The sequence below is a fragment of the Carassius auratus genome, chromosome 40 (assembly GCF_003368295.1).
Source record: "Carassius auratus strain Wakin chromosome 40, ASM336829v1, whole genome shotgun sequence".
Lineage (NCBI taxonomy): Eukaryota > Metazoa > Chordata > Actinopteri > Cypriniformes > Cyprinidae > Carassius > Carassius auratus.
In genome coordinates, this window is record NC_039282.1 from 1787046 (window position 1) to 1809619 (window position 22574).

General features: G+C 39.3%; 1 protein-coding gene across 3 annotated transcripts; it reads left to right on the top strand.

Annotated features, from left to right (window-relative positions):
- Window positions 1–12449: 12449 nt before the first annotated feature.
- neu4 (sialidase 4) lies at window positions 12450–17235 on the top strand. 3 transcript variants are annotated; one of them, XM_026227218.1, is made up of 4 exons: window positions 12450–12652; window positions 13606–13809; window positions 13933–14188; window positions 16156–17235. In XM_026227218.1, the coding sequence occupies exons 2-4, from the start codon at window positions 13609–13611 to the stop codon at window positions 16998–17000; spliced, it is 1302 nt and encodes a 433-aa protein (XP_026083003.1). In that variant the 5' UTR covers window positions 12450–12652; window positions 13606–13608; the 3' UTR covers window positions 17001–17235. The 3 variants fall into 3 exon arrangements, with proteins under 3 accessions (XP_026083003.1, XP_026083002.1, XP_026083001.1); XM_026227217.1 differs by having other exon boundaries at window positions 12450–12648; XM_026227216.1 differs by having other exon boundaries at window positions 12450–12637.
- Window positions 17236–22574: the final 5339 nt, after the last annotated feature.

Consider the following 22574-nt stretch of genomic DNA (forward strand, 5'->3'; position numbering starts at 1 on the left):
ATCTGCTCTTATCATCTGATCGTGGGTGTATCTCTCTATTAGTTTTATTGGATCTTAGTGCTGCGTTTGACACAATTGACCACAACATTCTTTTGCATAGACTTGAACACTTTGTTGGCATCAGTGGAAGTGCATTAGCATGGTTTAAATCGTACTTATATGACCGCCATCAGTTCGTAGCAGTGAATGAAGATGTATCATATCGATCACAAGTGCAGTATGGAGTACCTCAAGGCTCAGTTCTAGGGCCGCTACTCTTCACGCTTTATATGTTACCCTTGGGAGATATCATCAGGAAACATGGTGTTAGCTTTCACTGTTATGCTGATGATACGCAGCTCTATATTTCCTCACAGCCCGGTGAAACACACCAATTTGAAAAACTAATGGAATGCATAGTCGATATAAAAAATTGGATGACGAGTAATTTCTTACTGCTAAATTCAGAAAAAACAGAGGTGTTAATCATAGGGCCTAAAAACTCTACTTGTAATAACCTAGAACACTGTCTAAGACTTGATGGTTGCTCTGTCAATTCTTCGTCATCAGTTAGGAACCTAGGTGTGCTACTTGATCGCAATCTTTCCTTAGAAAGCCACGTTTCTAGCATTTGTAAAACTGCATTTTTCCATCTCAAAAATATATCTAAATTACGGCCTATGCTCTCAATGTCAAATGCAGAAATGTTAATCCATGCATTTATGACTTCAAGGTTAGACTACTGTAATGCTTTATTGGGTGGTTGTTCTGCACGCTTGGTAAACAAACTACAGCTAGTCCAAAATGCAGCAGCAAGAGTTCTTACTAGAACCAGGAAGTATGACCATATTAGCCCGGTCCTGTCCACACTGCACTGGCTCCCTATCAAACATCGTATAGATTTTAAAATATTGCTTATTACTTATAAAGCCCTGAATGGTTTAGCACCTCAGTATTTGAATGAGCTCCTTTTACATTATACTCCTCTACGTCCGCTACGTTCTCAAAACTCAGGCAATTTAATAATACCTAGAATATCAAAATCAACTGCGGGCGGCAGATCCTTTTCCTATTTGGCGCCTAAACTCTGGAATAACCTACCTAACATTGTTCGGGAGGCAGACACACTCTTGCAGTTTAAATCTAGATTAAAGACCCATCTCTTTAACCTGGCATACACATAACATACTAATATGCTTTTAATATCCAAATCCGTTAAAGGATTTTTAGGCTGCATTAATTAGGTAAACTGGAACCGGAACACTTCACATAACACCGTACTTTCTACATCATTAGAAGAATGGCATCTACGCTAATATTTGTCTGTTTCTCTCTTGTTCCGAGGTCACCGTGGCCACCAGATCCAGTCTGTGTCCAGATCAGAGGGTCACTGCAGTCACCCGGATCCAGTACGTATCCAGACCAGATGGTGGATCAGCACCTAGAAAGGACCTCTACTGCCCTGAAAGACAGCGGAGACCAGGACAACTAGAGCCCCAGATACAGATCCCCTGTAAAGACCTTGTCTCAGAGGAGCACCAGGACAAGACCACAGGAAACAGATGATTCTTCTGCACAATCTGACTTTGCTGCAGCCTGGAATTGAACTACTGGTTTCGTCTGGTCAGAGGAGAACTGGCCCCCCAACTGAGCCTGGTTTCTCCCAAGGTTTTTTTCTCCATTCTGTCACCGATGGAGTTTCGGTTCCTTGCCGCTGTCGCCTCTGGCTTGCTTAGTTGGGGTCACTTCATCTACAGCGATATCGTTGACTTGATTGCAAATTAAAACAGACACTATTTCAACTGAACAGAGATGACATCAATGAATTCAATGATGAACTGCCTTTAACTATCATTTTGCATTATTGAGACACTGTTTTCCAAATGAATGTTGTTCAGTGCTTTGGCGCAATGTATTTTGTTTAAAGCACTATATAAATAAAGGTGATTGATTGATTGATTGATGGCACCTACGAAGTCGTCCTCCTACTCTAATCAAGTCTTGTTCTTTGTCATATTCAGGAGCAAGCTTAATGAGTCTGCTATGTACAGAAATGTCTTTTCCTCCCTTGAGTAAAGCAAATTCGTCAGGAAAGTCTTGCATCTGACATTGTCTAAGGATAGACAATTCTGCCTTCTGAAACGCATCTGCACTGAGTGAATCAGTGTTATCAGCCGCCCCATGAAGGAATCGTGCTGTAGCCTCTAGTAACTCAGGATAGCTACTAAATTGACTGGGATCAGGTTCAACTTGCAGTTTATGTTCATTCAATGAGCCGCAAAACACAGATTTCTTAAGTTCCTGAACTTCTTCAGGGGCCTGTCCTTCTGGTGCCTTAGGCCAACAACTGCTTGACTGCATTAAGAAGGCTGGTCCTTGTTTCCATCGTGTTTCTTTAGCTAGTTGAACCAGTGATAACCCACGCGTGATATCATCAGCAGGATTGGCTGCTGAATCAACATAGCGCCAAGCTCCAGGGTCAGACAACTCTTGGATTTCGGTGACTCGAACTCCTACAAACACTCGGTATCTGCAAGAATCAGACTGCAGCCAAGAAAGAACTGTAGTGGAGTCAGACCAATAGACGAATTTGGAGATATCTAAGGTCAGCTCTTTCTTCAAGACGTCTCCTAGTTGTGCTCCTGTCAATGCAGCACAAAGCTCTAAACGAGCAATGGAGATTTGTTTCCGTGGAGCGACTCTTGACCTTGCTGCCATGAAGGCAACATGCATATTACCCTGATTGTCTTCAGAGCACAAGTATGCTACAGAGCCGTATGCTTTTTCAGAAGCATCACAAAACACATGAACACTGCGGCTCTTGACAGGATACTGAAGGCTGGAACTGTAGCATCTTGGTAGGTGGATCTGAGACAATTGTGGGAGCTCTCTCTCCCACTGATGCCAAATGTCTAGTAGGCCCGATGGTAAATTAGGATCATCCCATCCTCGTTTTTTATCCCACAACAACTGCACAACAATTTTGGCTCTCGTGGTATACGGAATGAGATATCCAAGGGGATCGTAAAGCTTGGCTAAAGTGCGATAGATGCTCCGCATTGTAATTTCACCTTCATCTTTCTGGTACGATTTGTATACCAATGTGTCTGATCTACATTGCCATATCAATCCAAGAGCATTCTCCTGAGGGTTGGTCATTTCTTGACTTAGCCAAATCTCCCCACTCTTTGACTTTAACTCAGCAGGAAGGTGGTGAATAACTTCAGGGATGTTACTGGCCCATTGCCTCAATTCGAATCCACCGTTCATAAGATGGCACTGCAATCGGTTTACCAGCTCTACAGCTTGAGCTTCAGTAGAGACACTCTTAAGACAATTGTCAACATAGAAGCTACGCTCCACCGTTTGACGTACTTCATCAGTACCTTCGAGATCCACCTTGGCATGGGACTGAAGTGCATAAGTAGCACAACAAGGGCTACACGTAGTGCCAAATGGCAGAACTTGCCACTGATACACGATGGCCGGTTCAGATGTATTCCCATGACGCCACAGAAAGCGAAGGAAGGGTTTATCTTCATCAAGGAGACGGATTTGATGGAACATACCCTTCACATCACTACAGATTGCCACAGAATGTTCTCGAAAGCGGAGGAGAACTCCCAACAAGCTGGCACTTAAGGTAGGACCGGACAAAAGATGTTCATTCAAAGACTGACCCTGGTACTCAAAAGAACAATTGAAAACAATACGGTTCTTTGCATTGTGATGAACCATATGATGTGGTATGTACCATGACTGGGAACTCCGATCACATTCTGCAGCTGTCAACGGTGTGACGTAACCTGCCTGCAGCAGTTTCTGAATTTCTGATTCATAAGAGGCAGCCATACTAGGTTCTCTAGATAACTTTCGCTCTGTGCTGCGTAGCAGGGCCATGACAGCCTCCTTGGGTGCGTTCAGAGGTGGAGGCAACTTTTTCCAGAGTAGAGGCGTGGCGTACCTTTTTACCCCATTCACATCAATCCTGGTGGTTTTCTCCTCTAGGAGGCGAATAGCTTCTGCATCCTGTCGTGATCGACTGACAACTTTCTCCGATTGATAAGGAAGAGTATCCAGTTGCCAAAGCTTTTCGACTTGACGGAATAGCTCAGCTTCAGAAGAAACACAAGAAATGAATAAACATTCTTGAGCCTGCAAGTGAGGTTTAATAAGCCTTGAGGGACCTTGCAATGTCCAGCCGAGCTTTGTATGAACCGCCGCTGGACCTCCAGGAGTACCTAATCTCACTGGCTCAACAGGGGTTATCAAGTGAGGATAATCTGAGCCGATAAGTACCAAGGGCTGCGCTTCATGGATGTCGTGCAAAGGTAAGTCACGGAGATGGTGATATCTTCTTTGCAAGTCAGAGATGGGGTAAGTATGCTGAACCAGGGCTAGCTCTTTTGCGGTGAATGCACCCTTGACTGGGTAAGATCTGTCAGGGTGTGAAACAGGGGCTATGAAGAAAGATACTGATCTTCCATGAATGGTATGGACATCCTGCCTCACTGTACGCAGAGCCAGATCTTCAATTTCACCCTGAAGGTCTAGACGTCGAGCAGCTTCATTCAACAAAATAGTTCTCTCAGATCCGTCATCTAGCACAGCATAGGTTTCTAATGACTTATCCCCATTCCTAATGATTACTCGAATTAACTTCAGTAGCACTTGCCTGCTACTCGTAGGTCGATCCAAGTATAGGGCCTGAGAAGTAGGGCTTACTGAACTTTCCTCCGATGTCCGGTTATTACTTTTACTCATCACATCAGCGTTGGCATTGACTTCATGAAGAACATCAAGATGCCTCCTTTCACACCGTTTGCATTTCGCCTTTAACGTACATTTAGAGGAAGAATGCCCTCGTCCGCAACGCCAACATCTATGTCCTGTTCTGATCCAACTTTCAATTTGCTCTTTAGTTAAGAGTTTGAAATTAGAGCACTGATTCATGTAGTGTTGAATTGTGTTACAGAACGGACAATACTTTTTCAGCTTCTCCTGTGGTCTTTCTGAGTCCATGCATTCAGTCTTTGGTAGCTCTACTGATCCTACTTTCTGCTCTTTACCATGTAGGACAGTAGTTGGCTTTCGGGGAACAAAACCAGTTCGCTTGTCTTTGTGGACACTGTGTTTCGCATGCTCAAAATAGGACCCATACTGTGTTCCTTCTACCTGCACGCGAACCTCATATTCCAGCCATCCTGCGAAATCAATCAGAGTTGGAATAGGTGTCTGAAGGGGGTTAATGAATCTCTTGAAGTTAGCTCTTAGGTCATACGGCAACTTAGCTAAGAGACGAGAAACGTGTGAGCCACATTTCAGTTCAGTCCAACCTGTGCTACCTAACTGATTTAACATTCCAACCAGTGCTCGGACACGAAGGGCAAATGCCTTAAAAGACTTCACATCCCCGCTCCTGATATTGGGCCCATCCATCAGATTAGTAATCCTTTGCAGTGCCAATTGATGTGGCTGCCCATAGTGCCTCTGAATGGAGTAGGACTGTGACTATATGAGTCAGCGACAAGTAAAGCGTCTTCCAGCTTAAGGTGGTCCATAAGTATTTGGAACTTAAACGACTCAGAAGCGTCTTCAGGAAGAACATTGTTTAATGCAAGCTTAAGACGGGAAAACTCTCGGGGATCATCCCGACCGAAATCGGGAATTGTAGGAGTCGACCCTCGATATTGCATTGGGGGTGAATGCACAGGACGAGGAAGCTCAGAATATCCAAGCGATTGGTGAGAATGATCCGATGTACGTAACAGTCTATTATTTCGACTGTACTCTTGCCTCCAATCATTTGGAGAATGATCGAAACGATCTGTGAAGACATCCTTCTGCAGACGCTCTCTGTCATTTAAGCGGCGATGGTAAGGATCCGTTGCTGGATGATGATAAACATCATGAGGAGGTATAGTGGACCGCAACACTGGTGGGTCATCTAGATATTGCTGACGAATATCAGATGAATGAGGTGACCGTAGAGGAACATTAGCATCATAATAGTGATCATACCGTGGCAAGTCATTCTTACTACTATGTGGATCATTATACGAAGGGGTCGACATACCTGAATTAGGCGGACTATCACTAAGCCGACCTGCTCTCTGTAGACTGTCTGTAAGCTCTTCAATGAGCTCTTGCTCACGACTGCGAACTGTAAGGAGGGATTCATCTCTAGGTGGCACCAAAGGAGTATGTTCTGTCTGGCTAGAGTTTCCTTCACCCTTAACTGACTCCTGCATACTAATAGACTTTGGTGTAGATGACACCACTGCTCCTTCATTCAAAAGCTGTTGATCAGATAATGAAACCTGGGAAGCTAACACAGAAGAGTTAACAATCATATCAGATAAGCGTTGCATGTCTTGCCTCATTCGCCTATTTTCCTCTCTCAATTCACGCATACAACTGAGCATATCAGACTGCTCATCTGCAAATGCAAGCTGTTTCTGCGGATAGCTAACATCATAATCACGCAAATGTGTTGGCCGTCTTATTACTCTACGTGGGCGTACAACCTCTGGCTCTATAACTCCCTCACTAGTTCTGGACATCATTGCTAAAGTGGTTATAGAATCCGGCTCGAAGGACCATTACATGTATTGAAGACTGTAGTATGCACTGATTACTGTTACGGTTCTAAATCACCTTAGAGTACTATTTACACAAATAATGTCCAGTAACTAGGAAAGGATTAAAGAAGTCAGAGTCATGTGTCCAATTAACTAAATGTATTAATGAAAAAATGAATTATTTCCTCACAATGTTAACACAATGTAAATGACACAAAAACAGCGTAGGCCTACGTGAAATAACCAAAACAATAAACAATAAAACAATGTTCTTTAAATCAAAAGATACAATAATGTTGATATAAGGCAGTGAAATGTGTTATTGAGAATACTCAGTCCCAACAAGTCCCAGGTTTCCAGAGAATGTCCACTTAAGAACAGACGGTATGTTAGTAGGGATCTTTGTTTGATACTGATAGGGTTAATATGATGTGGTGATAACAGTGAGGCCTGTAGCTTCGTGTGCTGCGATATTCAGTGTGTGTGTTGGGTTTGTGTGATTACAGTCCGCTGGACAAACGTGTGGTTCTATAATGAAACAAATAAACTCAATTAGTCTCTGTTACATTTTGTACAACAAAGTGCTGTGTCATTATCACTTCACATGATTAAACGCGAGAGACATCGAAAACATATGATAAAAGCATAATATAACAGCTGTTCTTTTATAACTGAAGAAATATCTTATTGATGCATCTAGCAGCATATCAAACGATGATTATTAAACTGAATAATATGATATAAACACTTACGTTCTGCAATGACGCACGCGCTGATATTCACCATATAATTCCAGCAACTTCTGAAGCGATCACACAACATCGGCCGCCCAACACATCTGAAATGCCAAACTGCTCACCAGCTGAGAGCTATCTTATCAATCTATAGCTTGATGGCTTTAATCCAACTTGCCGCATGAATTTACAATACTAACACGGACCGCATTTCTCCTTTTTCTCCATTGCCGTATATCTGATCTCGCGTTATTTTCACCAAACTCACGAGACTTCCGATTAAACTCCGCCCACTCAACAGGTGCAACACTTGAACAGAATACTAAACGACTATAATATTAAAATAAATGTAACTTGACCATGACCTTTGGCACAATTACGTTTGCAGGGCGTTCCAAATGAGCGGTTATTGTCAGTGAAGTCCACTTCAACTGATATACCGTGCTCAGGGAGTAGGGAGCAGTGAACACTGCGTAGGGACCCTGTCGAGTGGAACGCACCTTCAGACACATTTCTAACCGCCATGCATCTCGCGCTGATCACCGGTGATCGGTTCTGCGCAGATTTTGCTCATCTCAAACAAGCCTATAAGGGCTTGGGCGCCGCATTGCATTCTGGGACGTGGCAGTCCTGCTGGCAGCCTCCCGAATGTAAACATACAGCAAGTCGAACGAGAAGAAGCAGAGTTGGGAGAAAGAGAAAAGATGGTAAAATCGCAAAAAGGTTGTGGGATTTAAAGGGATACACAAAATAGGGATGTCAGGGACCGGTATGTGCACAAAATTGGCAACATTAATGGTTTGAAATTTCCCAACAAAGAGTGGAGCACAGACGATTACTTGCTCCCGCACTTTTGCATTACAGATACCTCGGCTACATTGTTTGTTTTATGAGCGCCTACACTTCAGAACAGTTCCGAAGCTACAAGTCATTGGAGTCTCATGTGCAGTTCACAAATGGATATGTTCAGGAGTTGCAGATCATAAAACTGGCAAACAGTATACTTTACAGTAATCTGGACAAAAGTAAGCTGCGCTACACCTTGCTGCTAGTTTGGTAAACGTTAGTGCTAACAACCATTCACACATGTAATTACTTTTAACAAAAGTGTAGTTAGAAGCTGTAAACCCTCCCATTTTTATCCAGGATTCTCAAGTATTTGAGCACTTTTCCCGCTGTCTTCCCGTTTGAGTATTTCCTGTAAAATATCCCGTCAAGCCCTTCGATCGGACCTGTCAGTCTCTGTACTGTTGTCCTGTTGCTACCCCTTGCCCTTCCAGCGAAACATGTTTTCAAAGCATCGTTTGCTTATTTGAGAGCAACCTTAAGGCCAATTTATACTTCTGCGTGATGTTGTGCTTTTTAAGATCGCTTGGTTGTTGTGGGAGCACGATTTCACGCCAATCTGTAACTAAAGTCACGTTAGACCTAGCTTCACAAATCGCTTAATGTTAGTTAATGCAGCAGTTTTGTAGTACGACTTTTTGCTGTCAGCAGAGGGATGGCAACAAAAAGATGAATGTTGAAATTTCCCGTATTTTGGATGAGTAACCCCAGAAATTTCCCTTATTTTCAATGTTGACTTAAGCTATATAAATTAATATTGAGATGTTATGGTCTCCGTGGTCGCGCCTCCAAGCAGGAAAGCAGTGTAAAGTTAATCCATTCTCATTTTGTTTTCCGCATGGCGATTATGTGTTGCGCTATTACACCCCAAAATACAGCAATGGTTTACCATGGTTGAAATAGATTTTTAATTAATCAAATTAAGACGCATGGATGAGAGGGAGTATGTCTAAACACTGCACAGTAGCCCGAGTAGCAGTAAAGGAGGCTGTCAATGTGGTGGCCACGCCAAGTAATTACGTCACGACGCCCAAGCCCTATTAACTTGATTCCTCCTCTGGTGAAATCAGCTGCTGAGTTCATCGATGGAATAAACATATGGCAGGACTTTTGCTTTCTGACTCCTAGATAGATAAAGGCAGGTGAGTTTTTATGAGGGCTGAAGCTAAACTCTGCAGGATAGTGGACCTCCAGGACTGGAGTTGCCTATCCCTGCTGTAGATGCTGTTGGGGCTATTCGCAATGTAACCATAAACTGTACTGTGACTTGAACTGTAAAAAAAAATGTTCAATATGCCTCTACGATCTTGTGGCCTCAAGATAGTAACTTGTGGCCTCAAAATAGTGAAGTGTCTGACACATGGACCCTTTGTTATTAAACTGGACTCTGTACTGTAGTGCACTGTACACAGATAAATCTCCAGTGTTAATTTAACACTCTGAGTGTGGACTCATATAAACTCTGAAGAAGTGTTAAAAGTAACACTGAAGCAGAGTTGAAGTTAATGAGATAACAATCGTCACCTGCATGCCAAATAGTTGTTGTGCGATTGGATGCACACTTGGATGCATTTTGTCAGCGTTTGTTGCCCGCGAGGTATCCATGGTAGTCACGTGACTGCAAAGTATTAATTTGCTTATTTACGTTAATCACAACAACAAAGTTGTCAGTCGTCTATCATCTGAGGAGATTTACATTACAGAGATTAACCAAGTGTTGTATTATGTATCATTGTAATTACTTGGTTTTGTTTAACTCAGAAACATATGCTATAAAATATGAAGAATTATAAAGGACTATGGATATGCAGTCTACACAGCAAAATCCCCAGTGTTAATTTAACACTCTTGAGTGTGGACTCATATAAACACTAAAGCAGTGTTAAAAGTAACACTGAAGCAGAGTTGAAGTTAATGAGATAATTAAGAAGTTAATTGAGTTATGATTGACCATTATTGAAGACACCTGATGTTAACAAGCAGAATCACAAACGAGAAAATCACAATTTGTGTGTCACCATTATAGTGGTCAATGTTTGCTTTAGCTGGGATCTTGACCTTTCAGTTATTATATTTAGATTTTATGTGGCTGTGGTGACTGAATTATATCATACAGACAGACCACAGCAAAGGCAATCATGTGTGCCATTGATTGTGATTTGAGTTATTTGTTATAGAGTGACCTGAATGCCGGAGTTTAAGTTTCTTTACTGTATACATAAATTAAGTGAAAAGGGAAAGTAAGCAACCCAGCATTTCTGACATAGTATGACATGTTTTTAATAGTTAGTTCTACGTAAAGAAAGTAATCTTTTGTTTGGACACACAGACATCAGGAATCAGCGTGAGCATCACAACAATGGTGACCATCAAAAAAGCATGTTGTAGCCAATAAAAACTCATCCATGGCTCCCATCATGCATTGCGGCATGAATAAATTATGAGCTGAACTGTCTCTTTAACTTTTTATTCTAACTATGTTTTATTTTTGCTGTTTTTATGTTCATTTTTTTGTATCTAGTTTTGTGATGTCCAGAGTTGGTCTGTTTATCTGAATATGTTGTTTGTCACCGTTGTTCAGATTCATACGTTGATTATTGTTATCTGTGTGTGCCTAAAATTAGAATTCTTTAATAAAAAAAATCAGAATCACTTGCAAGAGATACCTACAAAATGTATAGAAAATACAGAATTTTTCATTGTGGAATCAAAGCTGTGACAATCAATAATGGAAGTTTTACTTTGAGAAGAGACTGTAAATGAGTTCAGTGATTCATGTCAAACAACGATTACATTAAAACATAATCATCAACACGCGATGATTTTTGCTCTTGGTTTCACAAACAAACTTTAAAAGTAAAAAGTTACAAGCCAAGATCCCAACTAAAGCAAACACTGACCACTATAATGGTGACACACAAATTGTGATTTTTTTCTCGTTTGTGATTCTGCTTGTTAACATCAGGTGTCTTCAATAATGCTTAATCATAACTCAATTAACTTCTTAATTATCTCATTAACTTCAACTCTGCTTCAGTGTTACTTTTAACACTGCTTCAGTGTTTATATGAGTCCACACTCAGAGTGTTAAATTAACACTGGGGATTTTGCTGTGTACAATATTTACATTACTGTATTAACAGAATTGAATTGATTGTGATGAACAGTATTAGTAAATAAATAGAAGCAGAACTGCAGCAAACTATATTACACTGAATATAAAAACAGAGAATATTGCAAAGAATGTGAAGTATTACAGTGCACTACAGTACAGGATCCAGTTTAATAACAAAGGGTCCATGTTTCAGTCCCTTCACTATATTTGAGGCCAAGAGATAGTTATGATTTTTTTTTTTTTTTTTTTTTTTTTTTTTTTTTTTTTGAAAAAGTGGGACCAGAGGGACTCCTTAGTTAGCTTCTCAGCTTAAGTGAATTTTTTTAAAAAAAATTTACATTATTTGTTGAACCATGGTATTAATAAAAAATACACAATAGTAAGAGCTGAACAACTTAATTATCCAATTTGGAAAAAGTGCTAATTTGGAATTCCACACATTAAAAAAAAAAGTTGCGTCAACTTAAAAAAAATAAGGCAACTTATTGCAAGCGCTTTTTTGAGTAAACTTAACAAATGGGGACTAAAGTCCACCAAACTTAAAATAATAATTTAATATCACAAGTTAACCTAAAATGTAAAACCTAAAAAATATCAGAACAAAATATTTTTTGTTTACTGAACACAAGGCCTATTATCGATAAGCATACACAATTTTAAAGTGAAAAAAAGAATTTCTTTCTTATTGAGAATTAACAGAGGTTTAAATGTTGATATTTGATTCATTTGAAGTCACCATTGTGGTGGAAAGTGTTTGGTTTAGTTGGGATCTTGGTCCAGTTACTAATTGTGTTAGCTTGTCTCTTTCTCGCTCTTTTCTTCAGTGATTCTGCTCGTCAAAAGCAATAGTTCATCAGTGTCTGAAATTACTCATTAGTTTTGTTCTATCTGTCAGGTGGACTGTATTGCTAAAGATACAGAAAGCGACTTTCTCAAAAACAACAAATATTACCCAGAATACATTGTTTGTTTGATAACTGTTGTAATGGAAAAATAGAATGTTGCAGTCAGAATACGGCCAGTGACAGACAGGCACCCAAACACATGCACGCACGCGCACACACAGGGTAACATCCCTTAACAACCGACCAACTAGAACACAAAAGACAGGAACTAATAGGGCAGATAACTAGTGGCAGACAGGTGAGGAAAATAAGGTGATTAACTAATAATAAGAACAGGAACAGCCAGATATGGACACAGAGGGAGGAACTAAAACCAACAGTCCACAGGGTTGTGACACTAACAGACAAGCCAATGCTATATTGTGCACTTGTGTCACAGAATAACACATGCACTTTCACACACACCCTCACTCTCACACATCCGCGTATCTACCACTCTTCTCATTTCGCTGCACTAGTGTGTCCTGCCTGTTTGCTGTGAGTACTGTGTAGGTGATTATTGATTTATTTTTTTTGATTTATTGATTATTGATATATAACTAAATGGTTTGTTGTTACATTACTTTAAAAAAAATTATAAAATAAAAATATGTTTTAAAATATTACCAAAAAGCCAAGACTGTTAAACTTCTTATGATTGTTCACACTACAAAGTGGATTTTGTAGAAATGAGTTTTTTTGTCATCATAAATAATATACATTTTCTGTTGGTATTGGAATTATCACAGCAATATCAAAAATTATCACAGCAAGTCAATAATTTTTTTGTCTATGGAATATTGTTAACGTATAGCATTTAATACTATGTATGGTTGTGATGAAAAACTATTGTGAAGTAAGAACCATTACCAAAGCTTGTCAGGTTTTTCTTTTCAGCAGTCAGTTGTGTTAAAAGCCAGAAGCTTTTTTGTAAAAATGCTGACATGAACTAGGCTTTCTGTCGCACTGTGCAACTGCCTTTCTTTTAACACAATAGTCCACACTGACTCTGAGCAAATGTTACACTTTCTGCATGTACTTTGTATGTCTGCACTTTTTTTCCAGCACCGCACCCAAGAGCTTCAGTAACTTCACTTCCTTAAAAGCTGAAAGTCATTGATTTTGTTTGTCAATAATTAAAAAACAAAAAAAATCACATGATGAAAAGCAGATGGCAACCAGTTGTCAACCACAAAAAAGACCTATAAAGGAGCATACAGTTATTGTAAGATGTGAGAAAGAGACAGAATTTTAAGTTCTTGTTCTGCAGGTTTGTGATTCTTCATGAAATGTGAAAAATCAATGCTGTTTGGGATGATTGACATTAAACTTCGAGGGGAAGTATTTATGGATGCACTGTTCTTTTAAAAATGTTACATTTGTGTGCATGTGCACACTAATTTTGAAATGATAACTGCTAAAGTGTACTGACTTGAACTGTTTTTTTTTTATTATTATTATGCAAGGCTATGGGGTCTCAATACTTTCCAGCACGATCAGTGCTTTTCCAAAAGAAGTCGAGTGGAGTTACGTACCGTGTGCCTGCTTTGATCTACATACCTCAGTCCAGCTGTTTCTTGGCCTTCTGTGAGGAAAGACTGACTCCGGCAGATGCTCAAGCACATCTGCTGGTCATGCGCAAAGGCACTTTTTATAAAAACTATGTGGAAGTAAGATTGCTTCTAATTTATGTTGACATTATTATAACTAATAAACCTATATAATATTTTTTCTCAATCAAAAAAAAAAAAAAATAATAATTTGTCTTGAATATGTTGTCCGTTTCTTCTCAGTGGAAGGACATGGAGGTGTTGAGTACAGCTCGACTGGAGGGCTACCGCTCAATGAACCCTTGCCCTGTTTATGATGAGTTTACTGGCACAGTCTTCTTGTTTTTCATTGCTGTTCTGGGTCACACCTCAGAGTCTTACCAGTTAATTACTGGAAAGAATGTGACACGTCTTTGCTATGTGTCCAGCAGTGACCAAGGGGACACCTGGAGCTCTGTTACAGACCTTACCAGGATTCTCATAGGGGACACCATTAAAGGTAAAGTATGATAGATCATGTACCATATAACAAGCATCCATTGAAACAATGTTAAATCATTGGCATTGCATCAACATCACTTTTTCACCCATAATTAACATTGACATTTTTTTAATGTAATCAAAAAATTTACCGTTATGGCACTGAAACAACGTTACAATGTGATGTTGGTAAGAAATCATGTTTGCAAGCTCAGAAAATGAAACACAACTACAACTGACTTAAAGCCACACAGCCTGAAATCAACTGCAAATAAAAGACAATACATATCCTAAGATCTCAGCAAAGAAGGATTAAACAGCTCCTCAAATAGCATTAAGAATGCACTGCAACATGGAGCTTTACGTTGATTATCACCATTGTTGAGATTCATATTTTGATTGGCACCATAATATAACTATTTTTTTTTTAAATAGTTTCTGTTGTGACGTTTAATGTTTTTGGATAGAGTTGGAGCAAATTCACTACAATAATTCAGTGCATTATATGCTGGGTCTTATAAACAATAAAAAAAAATCTGTGCTAATTACTCTCTGGGAAATCTGAGTCTTTCACTCTGTTTTTTTTTTTTTATATATATATATCAAACATGTCTTATAAACAGTCACAGAAACATAAATTCTGAAAAGTCATGGGTCAAGAGCCCAGCTTAAAAAAACACTAATCACCACAATGGTTGCTTCAAATGAAAATAAAATATCAACATCTAAACGTCAGTCAATTGTCAAAAATAATTTCTTCAATCTGGATAATAATAAGTGAAGCTGTGCTGCTGTATGTGGAGATGGTTAATCCTCTTCTGCTGAGATCTTGAGAGATTTAATGTCTTTTTTTTTTTAGGCTGTGTGGCTTTAAGTCAGCTGTAGTTGTTTTTGTTTCATTTTCTAAGTACAAGCATGATTTTGAACCATCACATTGTAACACTGATTTAATTGCATTACCATAGTTTTTTATTACATTTCCACCTTTTTTCAGGATTAATCATGGGTGCGAACATGACAGGGTTTTTCTCACATATTGATTTATTTGTGGCAGGGCACCACAAAATCAGAACTGACTGCCACAAATAGATTTTCCAAAAGGCTTTGACTTCATTGAATAAACATGAGCACTGCATGCTTCAAAATCAAAGTCGTCTTTTTATATCTCTGTATTTCAGAAGGAAACCGATTGTGTTTAGATTTCATTTTAATTTCATCTTGCTTGATAAGGTAGTGTTTGTGAGCTCAGTGCTGCTTTTCAGCCGTTACCAGAGAAACTTCTATCTCTCCTGCTCTTAAAGTGCCTCCTGCTGGCAGAAAAGGCATTTGCATATATATATGTATACATGGGGGCGGGGGAGTGCCTTCACAAATAGAGTAAGGCTATGGGAAACACTGTATGATGATGATTCAGTGCAGTTAAAATTGAAGCATTAACTTGTGTTTAAACATTGTTTCAATGGTTATTTACTGTCAGAGATTCCTGTTTGTATATGTGAAGGTTACAGTACGTGTGCATTTTAAAACTAATGTTAAAATAGTCTGTTATATCCCAGATTAAAGGATATAGTCCACCCAAAAATTAACAACATAATTTACTTATCCGTTGTTCCAAACCCATTATGACTTTCTTTCTTCTGTGGAACACAAATTTATAATTCAATAAATATCTGGTTGGGTAAGCTCAACACAACCAATGTACATAGTGGCTTGTTTCATATAGAATTTTAATTTTTGGGTAACACAGATGAAGACTGAAAATGAAATCAAATGATCAAATAAAATTCAGATTGATCTATATAGAAAGTTTATCCTTCTTCCCTAATTAATGTTTTTCAGTTGCTTTGACACAATCTTTTTTGTTTAAAGTGTTACATAAATAACGGTGTCTTGACTTGACCTATCATATCATAAACCATGTGACCACGTGTCACAGATTTTAAAATGATTTCTAAACCACTGTGGGGATTTTTTTGTTCATTGCAGAGTGGGCCACTTTTGCTGTGGGTCCAGGTCACGGAACCCAATTAAAATCTGGAAGGCTAATAATCCCTGCTTATGCCTACCATATTGACTGCAGAAATTGCTTTGGCAGGAAGTGCAAGACTTCATCACACTCATTTTGTTTTTATAGTGACACGCATGGAAAAGCATGGCATTTTGGAGAAGCATTGTCCACTCCAGAGAGTGTGGAGTGTCAAATGGTGTCAGTAGATGAGGAAAATGGAGTCAACTTTTTGTACTGCAATGCACGGAGTGTGTCAGGTTGCCGTGTGCAAGCTGTCAGCTTTGATAATGGGGCTGTTTTTCACAATGGTCAGCTGGTATATAAACTAGTGGAGCCAAAGAATGGGTGCCATGGCAGTGTAATTGGATTTCCAGCACCAATCTATGAGCTTGGGAAATCCCAACACTTTCTGAGACAGTTGAGGTCCATCTACACCCCACTTGGAGTCAGCATATCACCATCAAACTTCCTTCCACCAACATGGGTGGTATATACTCACCCCACATGCTCAAAAGCTCGTCGTGACCTCGGTGTTTACCTCAGTCTTCTGCCTCGAGATCCAGATAGCTGGTCAGGACCTTGGATCATATATGCAGGCCCTAGTGCATATTCAGACTTGGCCTATGTTGATACGTTTACTGATGCCCCAGCAGTCCCTGTCTTTGCCTGCCTTTTTGAGAACGGCAAAAAGACAGCTTATGATGAGATTTCCTTCTGCATCTTCACAATGTATGAGCTAATTGACCACCTTCCCCACATCAACCAAAACAAAAGGGGGCCCAGAAAGATGAAAGGATTATCGGAGTGCTGCTTTGTCTGCTGATTATATGTGTAGCAGGACTGGAGATGTTTCAGAAGAATTGAAAAATTGGCTTCCTTTCAAGTAAATGCTTAATTCACCCCACAATTACAATTAGCCCATAAATTGCTCACCCTCAAGTCATCCTAGGTATATATGACTCTTCTTTCAGACAATTCCAGTCAGAGGTTTTGGCAGGTGTTGCAGTGCATCAGTCCAAAAGAAGTAAAATAAAAGTGCCCATCCATAAAAAAAAGTGTAACACATCACTCCAGGGGGGTGAACAAAGGCCTCCTGTAGTGAATCAATTAGTTTTTTAAAGAAAAATAGCTATATTCATAAAGTAATAATCACTTTAATGTAGCTTTAATATAGCTTGCGCATTTCTAAATTTCTAAAATGTCTAAATCGCTTTATAGCACAATTTTCCGCGGCCTTGACCCCCCGCAGTATGCTATCTGAACCAATCAGAATGCAACCCGCCTAGCGCGAGAACAGAACAGACTGGGCATATGCCTAACTCCAGGTTCACACACTGTCTGTGATGAGCCTTTTTTCCAAGCCCATGTTAATGGATCAGAGCGTTCACACTGCACGTGGTAAAAAGCGAGAAATAAAAACGTGCAAAAAAATAAATATCTAGCACATGAGCATAGAGAGAGTTGTGAGTGCACAGGACGCAGTTTAAGTGAGAAAATGATTATCCACATGTAAAACTATGTGAAGCACATTTGGCTGAGGACAGCTTCCTCAATCTCAATCAGTTTAATGCTGGATTCGCACAAAGATTATTCTGGAAAGATGGAGCAGTTCCCTCTTTGTCTGGAGAAGGCATTGTTCATGGACCACAACCGGTAAGTGTATTTTATTATTTAAATTGGTGCGTTTAACAGTTTATGCAACTTATTACGCAAAGGGAAAAGCTGTTTAGCTTTGTTAACTAAATGGTAGGGCTGTGCAAAAAATCGAATGTGATTTTCATGTGCAAAACATCACTAAAAGCACTCCTGTGATTACAAGTACATCTCCAGCACGTGCGTTCAGGTCAGGGTTGCCAGGTTTTCAAAACAAATCCTGCCCACTTGCTTCTCAAAATGCGTTTGCAGGAGGGCAGTGTGCGCTCAGCTGCTGTCGAATCACAACACAGGAACCGCTGGCCCAATCAGAACTAGTTACGTATTTCTGAAGGAGGGGCTTCATAGAACAAGGAAGACATTAGCCCGTTCTTATGACAGTGAAAACAGCGGTATACAGATAGGTGAATTGTGTGAAAAATACTGTTTTTTTACATACGAAACATGAACAGATTTTTATATTGCACACTGTAACCACAATCAAAGCTTCAAAAAAACATGAAAAAGTGGGACCTTTAAGTACGCACTCTCTCTCCGGGCGAGAGCAGCGTGTATCTGAACAAGCACATCTGGTTTTGTGACAGAACAAAAGAAATCTGCGTGCGAACAAAGAGATTCGCACTCGTGCATTATTTTAATGTGCTTTCACATTACAATAACGCACTCTCACTCCTGCTTCTGCACCGCTGACACATACTGTATACAAACTGCAGACGGAGTGAACCTGTATAATGTATGACAAATCTATTTCAACCCATGACGCACCGATACAATTAATTAGCTCTATGAACAATGCATGGCAAAAAAGAAAAAAAAGGTCCCTGGACATGGGATTTATTTATATTTTTTTGTCAAGTCTATGAATTTTGTTATACCTTTACTATAGTGATTATTTTGATTTATGCCTGTTCTAGAGACGTTACAACTTTTTGACAAAGCTCTAATTGGTTTTATTTTGGAAATATGTTTCAAATTCCTCCTGAACTCATTTATGACTGTAAACCATATCTGTGTGTGTCAAAACCATGATTAAAATCGCGATAGGTTTTGTCTATATCGCACAGCCCTAGTTCATTCAGTAAAGACAGTTAATAATCTAGATTCTGAGTACTAAGTTATAACCTTCCAATAGCGGGGTCAGTTAATTTTTTTACAGTGGGCCGCGCAAACATATGTGTTTGGTTGTGTGGGCTGCTAGCTGAAAAAGGTTGGGAATCACTGGTCTGAAAGAAGAAAATCATATACTTTACTATACATATACCTAGAATGACTTGAGGGTAAGTAATTTATGGGCTAATATTCATTTTTGGGTGAACTAACTCTTAAATGACTGTGAATTTCTTCTGAATCTATTTTTATTTGAATCAGTTTCTATCATAATCCATCTGCATATCTATCTATTGTATCTGTCTTCTGCATTTTTGTTCATTAAATGTAATCTCCATCAAAGTCACAAATATAAACAAATACAATATACTTAATTTTAATATTTCATGTTTTTATTAAAAACATAATATGAAACATTCACAGTGCTTTTGAGAAAGTAAGTGAACTTTACCTTGCTGTTGAATGATCCAAAAACTGTTATTTTGTTTTGTGTGATGGGTTATATATTATCTATCATGTTATTGCTAATTTTAATTATTGTGATATTTTATCCATAAATGTACTTTATCACAATATTTAAAATATTAAATAAACAACATGAAAATTATTCTAGGACTATTCTAGCGCTTGCAACCTCATCAGAGGACGACACGTAATATAACGCGGCCTGAAACATACGTCATCATCTCACACACGAGTGACTGCAGCTCATTACAGGTTTGTGAAGTTTAATAATTGTTGTTTTTGTTGAGGAAAATAAAAGCACTTACAAAAAGGTAAAAGGAGAACACATTAAATTCGCTATACAGGTTATGGTCAAAAGTCTCAGTGAAGATGACTGGCATTCACGTTTAAATGTGTTTACAGTTTTATCTATTCTAAAATGTTTAACTTTTACAGACTTTTAAATTAAATCCCTTACAACAGGGATAGGCAACTCCGGTCCTGGAGGGGAGTTTAGCTCCAACCCTAATTAAACACACCTGAACAAGGCAATCAGTGTTTTCGGGATTACTAGATAGATACAGGCAGGTGAGTTTTTATGAGGGCTGAAGCTAAACTCTGCAGGATAGTGGCCCTCTAGGACCGGAGTTGCCTATCCCTGCCTTACACTGTCAGAAATAGGGATACAGTAGGAGTCCATTTCTGTCCCCCAAGGTACAATCTAAACTAACGTACCCCATAGGGATTATTATTTGACCTCAAGGTACATGTATGCAACTTTTTGAGGGTCAAAAAGATACATATATGTTCCCAAACATTAACAGGTACATATATGTACCGTTTCTTTTAAAGGTTAAGGTACAATTTGTAGAGCCAGCCCTGATTGGCTGCTTGAATCTCAATTTAAAAGAACGTTTCTTCTGTTCCTTTCTTTTGGCGGAGACGAAGTCATAGCGCGGTTACACATGGTTCTTACCAGATTTGGGTAGTCCAGGGGCCAAAGAGTAGAAGTCCTGCCATATTTTTGCTCCACCCATGAACTCAGCAGATGATTTCATCAGAGGAGGAACCAAGTCATCCAAGTCACAAACAAGTCTTGAAACAAATCCCAAGTCCTTAAAGAGTAAAAGTTAAAGAGATAATTAAGTGACTAATTAAATGAAGACGCATTAGTGATGAACACCTGCTGTTTACAAAGTCAATAGAATGTAAAAATGAAATCAATTGAAAGGAAAAAAAAAAACTTTGCCAGCATAATTGTGGTGAATAATTGCTTCAGTTGAGCTCTTGAGCCTTTAAGCAGTTTTTATAAATTTGATTCTCAACAATTGCATTATTGTTTTGCAGCAAACATTTGTGCAATGCTAATACAGCATTTGATCTAGTAGTTAACTTGTGCTTTTGATTATTGTATGATCTTTTTGAATAAGTTTCTTGATTATATGTTTAAAGAGAAGAGTTTGTGGCTTAGTTGTTAGAGAGGTGTATTCACTGCTCTGCGTGTGCACTTTGGATGAGTTAAATGATGAGTATGAATTCTGAGTACAGGTCACCATACTTAACTGTGTCATTTTCACACAAAAAAAGAGAGAAATCTCATTATGCAAATGCCATCATATAACTACAGAGAGAAATCTAGCAGAACAAGTCAAGGTTCAAGAGCACAACTAAACCAAACACTGATCTCCATGATGGTGGCATCATTTTATCCAATAAAACATTAACATCTGATCCTCTGCAATTCTCAATAACAGCAGGTGTTCATCACTAATGCACAATCATCATTTAATTAGTCACATAATTAGCTCATTAACTTTAACTCTTTGAGGACTTGGGATTCAGATTGAGTTTTGACTTGGAAGGAATGATTTGGTTCCTCTGGTGAAACCGGCTGCCAACTACTCTTTGGCCCCTGGACTTCCCACCTCTGTACAAAACTCTATTAAGTCTCTTAAAGGGGGGGGGGTGAAATGCTCGTTTTCACTCAATATCCTGTTAATCTTGAGTACCTATATAGTACTGCATCCTTCATAACTCCAAAAAGTCTTTAGTTTTATTATATTCATAAGAGAAAGATAGTCTGTACCCGATTTTTCCCTGAAAAACGAGCGTCTGGAGGCATGACGTGTGGGCGGAGCTAAAGAATCACAAGCGCCAGTAGGCTTTTGAGTTGAGAGCGTTTGGAAGCTGTGACAGCTGTGAAGGCTGAAACTGAACGAGAGCAGCAGCAGCAACGAATCGCTCCGAGCGGGGCTCGAACCCGGGTCTCCGGCATGGGAGGGGACGCACTAACAAGGAGGCAGAGATATTTTACGAAGTTTTACTCACCGCATGCGGTTCCAACACACGATCGTGACCCTTTTTCATTGGGACTGCATTATCCTTAAGAAATAAACAATGTGCAAATCCGAACTGGGCCTTGTTTGTAAAACAAGCATCTTCGAAATGCAGGGAACAAACACAAACACTTGCACAACTCCGTTGATGCTCTGTAAAAATAAACTCCATCCACTGGTCCCTTAATGCTGTTTCTCTTTTGGTAATCTGTGCAGGGTTGTCTTGCCCTGGCAACTAAAAACACACTTCTTTTGTGACATTTGGCGACGCTCTCGCTCTGATCAGTGAAGTCTGTTGTGCTCTCAGTGCTCTGCTATACGGGAGCGCGCGCTCTTCCGACAGACGTGCCTCAGGACCCATATAAGGAAATTCCACTCCATCTAACGTCACACAGAGCCATACTCGAAAAAAACTTTCCAAAACTTGTGACAAACCGGAAGGAGTATTTTTGGAACAGAAATACGTACAACTCCTTCAAACGTACAACTTAATTTTTGAAACTTTGTCCATGTTTAGCATGGGAATCCAACTCTTTAACAGTGTAAAAAACTCAGTATGCATGAAATAGCATTTCACCCCCCCTTTAAGATACAAATCACAAGGGTACAAATTTGTACCCTATGCCAAGGGTACAGCCCCAGTGACAAGCTATTGTACCCCTAAAGGTACAATTATGTCCTTTATTTTCTGAGAGTGTACCCTCAAGGGTACAGCTTTTGTACCCTTGGCATAGGGTACATAAAACATCAACATCTGATCCTCTATAATTCTTAATAACAGCAGGTGTTAATCATTAATGCACAATCATCATTAATTAGTCACTTAATTATCTCATTAACTTTAACTCTTTGAGAAC

Bases quoted from the DNA above. Each gene is read 5' to 3' on its own strand.
- neu4 (XM_026227216.1), top strand. From the start codon at position 12,548: ATGCACTTTCACACACACCCTCACTCTCACACATCCGCGTATCTACCA. The intron at 12,638-13,605 runs GTGAGTACTGTG...TTATTATGCAAG, and splicing joins GTGTGTCCTGCCTGTTTGCT to GCTATGGGGTCTCAATACTT. The intron at 14,189-16,155 runs GTAAAGTATGAT...TGTTCATTGCAG, and splicing joins CATAGGGGACACCATTAAAG to AGTGGGCCACTTTTGCTGTG.